Raw genomic sequence first — 10,000 nt, 5'->3', positions numbered from 1 at the left:
AAAGAAAAGGCAGTTTTCCACTAAAATAACGAACGAAAGGAAGCGCGTAGACTAAATTGATTACACACCTTCCAGGCAACGTATCCGGCGGCCAGGCTACCCTCTACGGCCTTGACGGGTGCGTGTGGGAGGCGGGACTCACCCTGGGGCGCAACATGCTTTTCTTCACCGCCTCCCCCGGGACCTCCCCGCTCGCAGCCATCGCCACTCAGCTGGCCAGCCTCCAGGCCTGCCTCACGTCCCTCTCCTCGTCCGTGCCCAGCACCAAGGAGGGCTGGCACGTAGCGAGGACGCAGGCCGCCGTCGACTTCCAGAGCGCCATTCCAAACGCCAGACTCGTAGCGCAGGTGTCTTTCTGAGCCCTGCGAGAGGACCAGGGCGGGGAGCTCGCTTGGAGGATCTAAGGCATCATTCCTGTTGCAAACCCTAAGCACCGCCGCCATTGCTTCTAGTCGAGGGCGAAGCTGAGTAGCGCGGGGCCGATCTTGTGCTTTGTTACTGGTTTAAATATTTGTTGTTATTGCTGTTACCATTCGCATGCCGTTCCCTCATCCATTTTCTACCCAGTTCTGAGTGATGACGCGTTTACATGATATCTTTATATAATACATATGATTCTATATTCGTTATATAATATTGTATACTATGTATATATACATAGTATATAATATTATATAAACGTATGAATTCCGTTTCCCTGCATTATCTGAAAAGTGTTAATGAACCTTCCATTAGACTTGCATATGTTGTAAATTGACCGAGAGAGGGGGCCTCTATATAAAATAAACCTTCGTTTTTTTTTCAAAATTCTCTTTACATCCATATATTTAGTTAGGCATTGTAATTTAAAGAGCCGATAATTTGAGTATTTATTATTAAATATGATATAGTACATTAAAAGATGTTGTAAAATCATATCAATACATAGAAAATCATATCAATACATAGAAAATCAAGATAAATTCTAATATTTTACCCTTGTATATACAAATATGTGGCTACGTGTGCGTGTCTGTGTGTGTAAATACGTGTACGTTCGCCTGAATGACGAGAATATTAGTTCCACTTTTTCATAATAGTCCAGGACGGATAAACATGTTAGTGTTCTGAAAGCCTTACTTCAATTTATTCGATTTTCGTTAGAATGATTAAGATAAGACTATCCGGGGAACTCATTTTGCAGTAGAGCGAAAAACCTAAGCCTTTCAGATGGGTGAATATAAAACCATGTCAAGTCCGCATGGTTGATTTGCATCTCGTGAATGGCATCTTCTCTTATAGTAAATTTTAGAAACCTGCCCGCATCGAACTTCTCTCCTAAGATGCTACTAATACAATGAAGAAACTTCGTCTTGAATGAATAACCGCAATCTAGGATTTGCTGATCTGTGTTATAAAATCAATATCTTATCGAATCATCCCCTAAAGCGCCACAGAATACTAAGATAAAAGTTGTTAAATGACAACCTTTCTGGTTCGGAACCTTAATACTTGGCAATCTTGAAATAAGACTAATGATATAGGAACTTAAACTGATAAAACAACAAAGCATTTATCCTAACTTAAATGTCATCCACACTGCTTTACAGCCTTTTTTCTGCTGTTAGTGGGGGAGAGGAGTGGCATTAAGTAACTGTTACTGTAACCAAATATTACCATAGAAAATTAGGTTGGACGGTTCCAGAGCGTCATGTAAAATAAGCCACGTACTTAAAGGCCTGTTCACACGGGCATGATTAGCGGGCACAGGGGCAGGAACATGGGAGGGCACGAGCAGAGAAGACGTCGAGGCGGATTTACTAGTCGGTAAAGCAGTACCGTCTCATGTGGACACGGATCTAGGAGACTAAAGCAAGAGGGTATCAGCAGCACCGAATGCCTGCCTGTTGGAATGTAACGAACTCCGGGGATCCGTGTGCCCTTATCGGGTCCCGGTCTGGCATAGTGTTGCCAAGTTTGCCTGGCAGATTTTTTCTTATCGCGTGCGTAGCCCTATCTGTTGGCCCGACACTTGTTGAATAATCAAGCAATCCTTATCGCATGTTGACAGTCTTCGTGGACTTGGGGACGTCACTCTGTATTTCGAGGCACCGCTATCTCTCCCGAATGCACCAAGCTTCGGGTACACAACCGAAGAATTAATAAAGAATATTGAGTCTCCAATAAAGGAGAGGCGTAGAGCCAAGAAAGGCGGGAAAGGCACTAGGCAGCCTCGTCCTGCAGGTCCATGGCGGGGTTGTCCAGACCGCCATTGGAAGCCGGTCGGCCGTCGGTTTTGGAGGGAAGGTCGTTCCCTTCGTGGGCTTTGGCAGCGCTCGTAATCTCCTTGGAAACAAAGAGAAAACATGCTAAACTTCCCGTTCACAACGCGAATAATTGTGGGTTCACAGGATTGATTTGCTTATATTTTTATCTAACTGCACCGCGACATGCAGTGTTTAGGAAATTAATCTTTCCTCATGGCAGACTCTTAAGGTCTTGTCTACTAACGTAACTAATAGTTTTCAACAATAGATTACTCAAAGTAGTATCCGCAAAAAACACAAAAAAGGACGACATCGACAAAATACTTACACGCAATTTGGAGCCCGCCGGCACGCCCGTGATGTCAAGGGAAGATCCACCTTTGAGGCGGTCGTACACTTTCTTGATAAAGAACATGATGAGCAGAGGCACGGGCGTGAACAGGGTCGCTGCTGCGGGGACGGCTGGAAAACCAAGTCCGTCGTGAATGAGAGCAAAATGCGAATGCCTTTGTTAATGATTCCCCCCCCCCAATCCATTGCCCGTTGTTGTCGTGGGGGGGCTTAGGAAGCGGAGACTGGGACCCAATGCTGGGGAACTCCCCAACCTTGGGACTCAGCCCTCGACTCAACAAATTTTGCATGGTCTTTTTTTCCCCCTCCTACTTTTTCCTTTCTGTCCCTTCACCAACCCCTTCTACTATCCACTTCCTAAGGTGTGAGATCCGTGCTGAAAGGATGAAAGGCTGACTTTGTGCCAGTCCTGAACGGCCTGAGGGAGCCATGGGGCACGGTATTCCCCTGCTTTAGTTGTCTAGCCCTTACCCCTCAAGCGACCCTGAGGGGTGGACCGTTTCTCTCCCCAACATACTCCAGGCTTATCATGGCCAACAATAAATAACCATTAACCATACCATTATTAGAGGCAATTGCCTCTTCATCAAATAACTCCACCAATTCAAACTCGCCCGATTCCCTGACCCCAGGCTCTCCTTTGACCACGGCTCTGAACACTACAACTAATACCCCCTCCTCAATGCCGACTAGTACAGTATCCACCCTAATCAATACCCCAGGAGACATTTCTACTCCCAACATGCTCAACTTCAACAACTATACCCCCACAACCTTCTTCATCAACTACCCCATCCTCCCTTATTACTACCTTACAACCTTACTGTCCACCTCCCCATAACACTACTTCCCTCAACACTACTCCCTCTTCCACATGCCCCCGTTCTTCTACTACCCCCATCTCTACAAAATTCTTAAATAATCTATTTAGCCCAGCCAAATGGGACCGATTTTTCATGATCCCTCCCACAACTTCTCACACTTTCTGCTTTGACAACCTATTTCCATTCCTCAAATGCATATACATCCTTCACTTGATCTAACCCCTATACATTACCTTACCCAACCTTAACCCATTGCCCAACTTTGACAACTAATCACTAACTCAACCACCCTTCACTACCATTTACTATAGTGCTACATGACCTTAGATGTCTAGCACATTTATTTTGCTTTTAACCATTAACCATTGTTAATGATTCTTTCAGTAACGGCCTTTAACCCAATGGCGCCGGGGAAAATGAATAAAAAATGGGGAAAATGCTGTGCTCATCTTTTATAATTTTTGTGCAATGTCTGCGCATAGATGGCTCTGCTAGTGCTTAGCCACATAGGAGTCAATTAGTAGACCTTATAATCTTACCTGATTTTTACCTTTCCTTGAATTGGCGGGAAAGATGTTTTTGTTTTTTTTACTAGTACTGTAAATATCTAAGGTGCGCTCGTGTTTCAGACTTTGATGAGTAAACATCTTGTCCGTAACGCAGTAGCAACAAATAATAAGTCTTGTGCCACAAGAGCTACCCTGGAGCCCGGGGCCTCTCGTCTCGCTTGATATTGTTGTTACTGAGTTTTTCTAAGGTAAATTGAAGTAAAGTAAAACCTGTAATTACAGAACATTTATTGTGCTTTGCCAGCACCTTCAGTGCTCTTGTTTTGCAAGTGACAAGAGGCTAAAGTAGGCGTAGTCAGCACCGCACCTCAGACCCGCAGCTCTCTTCTACACCAGCGTAGCCCTTGTGGCTTTGACCCCTGGGTAGGGAGGCCCAGTAGTCTGGGGCGTCATTTGGGCGCACTTTTTCTTTGGTCCTGATTTCTTTTCATCTTAATATGACTTTCCTGAGATTACCGGAGTTCTTCGCGAACTCCCGTATTCGCTTGGGGGGTGGGCATTGAATTACCGTCTTTCGCCTAGGCAAGTTCGGCGGTAAGGAAGTGTCCCACACATAACTTGATCCCTCTATGGTACTGGAGAATGCAACCAGGCTTCCACTGGGGGGGGGGGGGGGGTAGAGGACGGACAACTGCTTTACTCTCTTAGCTATTGCTGTAAGGTTGATAACAACAGTTAAGAGGTTTTTGTCCCTTCAGGACTACGTTTTTGAGCAGAGGGGTCGGACCTGGTCCGATATCCAGTATGATTGATACCCCGGCTACCCCTTCTTCTCCTCAAGGAGGAGGGGTGACTAATGACCCTTCTACGGCCAATCTGACTACGAACAACCGTACCCCCACTAAAGACAAGACGAGAAGACCAATTTTCAAAATCCCCACCCAGAATGCAAGGTTCGCGAATGTAAAATGCGTGAATGAAAATCAGTCGCTTTTGAACGTGAACCCCTTTATCATCAAAAAGGTCCTTGATGGTCAAGTGGACGGCGATTTTGATTTTGTCAAAAAATTGCGAGATTAAAGCCTCCTTGTTAAAGTACATACAACTACCAGATTAAGGATTTACTTAAGCTGATGCAAATTCATGATCATCGAGTAAAAGTAACTATTCCTATTGGCCCAAATACCTGTAAGGGAGTAATCTTTCACGGGGATTTGAGGACGATGGAAGAAAGTGAAATTCTTGAGAGCATGAAGGACCAAGACGTAGTGGACGTTCATTGTATGACCAAGAAGGACGGGTATGTGCGAACGAAAACTGGACTTTTTCTTTTTTTTTTTTTTTACCTTTGCCTTGAATAAAATCCCAGAGTATGTCAATGTCGGTTATGAACGTGTTCAAGTAAGACCTTATGTCCAAAAGCCAATGCATTGTAATAGATGCCAAATATTCGGACACACCTCATTAAGATGTATTGATAAAGACTCAAGTAAATTTGTTGGCCGGAAATGTGCTGAAGCCCATGACACCATCACATGTACTAGCCATTTTTCAAATGTGCTAACTGTGGAGGTCCCCATCAATCAGGATCTGCTAAGTGCAGCATCCTGAAGAAGGAGACTGAGGCATTAGCATATATGAGAAAGCAAAGTTAGTTATACTGAAGCTAAGAGGAAAGTGGAAAGTTTGACACACAAACCAGATACTTCCTATGCTGCAGCAGTAACTAACAACACCCCTAGTGCAAATGGAAAGTGATGTCAGTCAACAGCTTGCAGCCAAGGATAAGGAAATTGTTAAAGAACTAAATATTAAAGTATATCAACTGACAAAATTGGTCGATCAAATGGCTGCATCAACTCAGCATAAACATCATAAGGAGGATGATACCGAATCACAGTCCGGAGCGCACCTCCCCGTCCGGGCTACTCCTGTGAGGACTTCGTCTGACTCGCGATCGGTTTCTCATGAGAGAAGCAGGTCGCAATCTGTCAGTTGTCTCCCTCGCCAGGAGGTGCAGGACATGGACGCTTCTGTCTCCAAACCATCCCGTGAGAGGGAGAGGAGGCGCCTCCCTCCCATAAAAAGAAAATTAAAACTGGTGGACAAGGCACTTCCAAACCCCATAAAACGTAATCATCGAGTCGACCATTATACAATGGAACTGTCGAAGTCTTAGATCTAAAGTAAATGACCTTCAATTATTAGCCTCGTCCTATGCTCCCGATATTATAGTTCTCCAAGAAACTCGTTTAACAAACCTCGTCTCTGACGAGGTCGTATCGCTCAGGAACTACCATTTATGTCGGAAGGATCGTGAGGGTAGGGGTGGAGGTGGAGCCGCCATGTACATCCACTAAAGCCTCCCTTTTACAGAAGTGACTATTGATTCTACTTTGGAGTTTGTCGCATGCAAAGTAAAAATTAATGGCACGTATCTGGCTATATGTTCAGTTTATTATCCGCCTGATAAAGTGATAATCTATGATGAGCTCTTTGCTCTTCAGGAACGTCTGCCACAAAATAAAGTAATTTTAGGTGATTTTAATGCTCATCATACGTTACGGGGTTTCCTGCGGGTGGATGGTAGAGGTGAGCAAGTAGTTAAGTTGATTAACGAGTCTGATTTAGTCCTTCTGATTGATAGTAGTCCCACGCGGGTGGACGATAATACCGGTAATTTGAGATTTATAGACATATCACTGATCTCTTCATCAATAGCAGCCAAGTGCCTGTGGCACACCATTGATGACTCGTTGGGAAGCGATCATCTTCCTATATTGATTGAATATTCATGCAACACAGTGAGAACGCCTTCAGCGCCTAAATTTAACGAAAAAAAAAAAAAAAAAAGCAGACTGGGTCGCCTTCACAAGGAGCGTCAAGCTCGAACTTGTTGGAGAAACCATTGATGATAAAGTAAACAATATTCAGAATTTGATTTTGGAAGCAGCTTTGCTATCCATTCCTAAAACTTCGACAGATAGCGTTAAGCATAGAGTTCCATGGTGGACACCAGATTGCCGCAGGGCGCTGTGCCGACGCAATAAGGCCTACAGGCTTTTCCAAAATAACATCACAAATGAGAACTTTTGCAACTACAAACAAGCAAGAGTTAGGGCTCGTAGAGTAATTAGACAAGCAAAAAGAGACTCCTGGCGAAGCTTTGTCTCTACAATTAACAGCAATACAACATCATCAGAGGTTTGGTCCACTATCAATAAAATCAATAAGAAAAAAACATCATTCAAAATTAACAACATCATTGAAGAGGGTAACAATTTGGATTCACCTAGAGACATTGCTAATGCACTCGACAGGCAGTTCTCTCATACAAACAGCTCAGCAAACTGTCATCACGCATTCCTGCCCATCAATGAAGCGGCTGAGCTGCAACCTATTCACTTTGCCACAGGAGATGACTTTGATTACAATAAAGATCTTACAATAGATGAGCTTGTCCGAGCCCTAGAAGCCTGTAGAGGAACATCCCCAGGCCCCAATGAGATTAGATATGAGATGATAAAGCATCTTAACCCCTTGCCGACGGGTACGACGGGTAGACACGTGCTTTGCCCACTGTTAGTACTTGTTTGATTGTTTATACACATAGATGGCTATACTTGTACTAAGTCACCAATGAGCCAGTTAGGAGTACTGCCCGTCTCGCCCGTTCACCCTTTTCTTTGATTTACGAAATATTTTACATTATCTTATTTTGCTGTTACTAATATTAAAAAACATTATAATAATTATAATGTTTATAATAAAACTAACACCATCGATATCCATAGCACTAGTAAAAAACACGTTTTTCCCGCCAATTCAAATCACGTATGGTCACAAGGTCTATTAATTGACTCCTTTGTGGCAGACATGTCACAAAAAATATAGAAAATGGGCACAGCATTTTCCCCATTTTTTGTTCATTTTCCCCGACGGCATTGGGTTAATCATGATGACATGATTAAGTTGCTAGAAGTGTACAATGAAATTTGGAAAAGCCACACTTTTCCACACTCATGGCACTTCGCCCACATCATTCCCATATTGAAAGGAGGGGGTAATCCCAGATTTGCCATCTCCTACTGCCCAATTGCATTGGCAAGTTGCTTATGCAAGGTCATGGAAAGAATTGTTAATAGTAGGCTATTGCATTTTTTAAATTCTAGTAATTTGCTAGTTGACGAGCAGTGCGGCTTTCGAAAGGGACGCCAAACTCTCGATCAATTAGTAAAGCTGGACAGTCATATTCAAGAGGCAATTGCCAAAAAAGATTTTTTGATATCAGTATTTTTAGATACAGAAAAAGCCTACGACATGACATGGCGATATGACCTACTCAGAAACCTTTATGCTTTTGGATTACGTGGTAACTTGCCTTGTTTTATTAAAAATTTCATTTCTGACAGACCTTTTCTGTCAAATTGTTTTCTGGCAATGTCACTTTTACGGACATTTTTGTCCAGGCAAACGGGGTCCCACAAGGAATTGTCTTTTCACCAATTTATTTCTGTGTATGATAAATGACATCTTACCAGCTCCTCCTCGGAATCTTAAATACTCACTGTACGCTGATGATTGTGCATTGTGGCATTCCAGCAATAATGCAGAATTCTCAGCAAATCGCGTCCAATTGGCACTGGATATGATTCATAACTGAGGCCTCCAGTGGGGTTTTAAGTTTTCCACTAGAAAGAGTATTGGGGTATTTTTTTCACATAGGAGAAAGCCCAACATCAGGCTAACTCTAGACAACCACCCAATACCTGCTGAATTTCTAGGTTTACTTTTGATAGTAGACTATCTAAAAGTCCAAGACTATAAACTAAAATAAATTTCAAAGAGCACTAAATTTACTAAAGTGCATTTCTGGTAATAAATGGGGAGCTGATAGACAGTCTTTGCTAATGATATATAAAGCCCTGATTAGGTCTAAAGTAGATTATGGGTCAATCGTGTATGGTTCGGCAAGTTTGAAAGATTTAACAACATCAAATCTTCTTTCAAACGATGAAAAAATAATAAATAAAGTAATCGCTTTTTTAAGGGAGACAAAACTTTGTGACCTTATATAGATTGATAGAATAAATAGGATCCATTGGCTTAATAACCTTGGCCACATGCCGCTGGTTGATAGCCAAGAAATCAAAAAAAAAAAAAAAAAATCGGTGTTACTTTTATTATAAACATTATAATTACTATAATGTTATAAACATTAGTAACAGCAAAATAAGATAACGTAAAACATTTTCGTAAATCAAAGAAAAGGGTGAGCGGGCAAGACAGGCAGTACTCGTATTTGGCTCATTGGTCACTTAGTACAAGTGTAGCCATTAATGTGGAAAAACAATTAAACAAGTAAACTCACAGTGGGCATGGCATACACGTACACGTGATGCCCGTCGGCATTGGGTTAAGAATGCTAGGGGCATGGACGTGGTAGGGGGGGGGGGCTTATGAATGAATGCAGTAATTATACATAATTAACAGACTATGTGGTCTCGGCAGTCGTAGACCTAACCAGTAAAGGGAGTGAACTTTTTATATATTTTCTTTCTATAAATAAACACAGGCCACGAAAAAAAGGAACTTGGAAAAAAACGAAACAGCTGTGATCATAAACATAGCTAAAACATGTCTTAAACACATAAAAAAAGAAAATTCTTTTTAACCCATTCGCCCCGGATTTATGTTCTGTCCCCTGTAGTTATTGGTGAATTTTGTTACATACAGATGGCTCCACATGTGCTCAGCCGGCAAGGAGTCTATCAGTAGCCCTAGTTACCAATCTTGATTTCCCCATTCCTTGAATTGGTGGGAATATCAATACCATTGCTATCGATACTGTAAATATTGTTATTGATGTTATTATTATTAATTTGTCATTAAAATACTTTAGACAGTGAAATTATCGGGTGATTAAGAACTTATAGAGCCATCTATGTGTAAATACAATAAATAACCGTGTATTACAGTGGGCATGGCATGTATTCTTGCCACGTGGGGCGAATGGGTTAAAGGTGTTGGTAATGAAAAAAGGCAAAAGTCATAGAAAACGGAATCAAAA

At 42.3% G+C, this 10,000-nt stretch overlaps 2 protein-coding genes across 4 annotated transcripts in view; one reads left to right on the top strand and one right to left on the bottom strand.

Annotated features, from left to right (window-relative positions):
• The window catches only part of LOC125042539 (D-3-phosphoglycerate dehydrogenase-like), a 10,940-nt gene extending 10,140 nt beyond the window's left edge, over positions 1–800 (top strand). Inside the window, exon 7 of the mRNA XM_047638217.1 lies at positions 76–800. Within this exon, the coding sequence (XP_047494173.1) occupies positions 76–359 (284 nt within the window). The 3' untranslated portion in view covers positions 360–800. The remainder of the gene's footprint in view (positions 1–75) is intronic.
• Positions 801–857: 57 nt separating this feature from the next.
• The window catches only part of LOC125042540 (ileal sodium/bile acid cotransporter-like), a 38,410-nt gene continuing 29,267 nt past the window's right edge, over positions 858–10,000 (bottom strand). For all 3 annotated transcript variants that reach the window (XM_047638218.1, XM_047638222.1, XM_047638219.1), the window contains 2 exons: positions 2,575–2,708; positions 858–2,325 (listed from right to left, as the gene is read on the bottom strand). In XM_047638218.1, the coding sequence (XP_047494174.1) occupies positions 2,203–2,325; positions 2,575–2,708 (257 nt within the window). In that variant the 3' untranslated portion in view covers positions 858–2,202. The remainder of the gene's footprint in view (positions 2,326–2,574; positions 2,709–10,000) is intronic.

The sequence above is a fragment of the Penaeus chinensis genome, chromosome 32 (genome assembly GCF_019202785.1).
Source record: "Penaeus chinensis breed Huanghai No. 1 chromosome 32, ASM1920278v2, whole genome shotgun sequence".
NCBI classification, from domain to species: Eukaryota; Metazoa; Arthropoda; class Malacostraca; order Decapoda; family Penaeidae; genus Penaeus; species Penaeus chinensis.
This window is presented reverse-complemented; position numbering and strand designations above follow the sequence as displayed.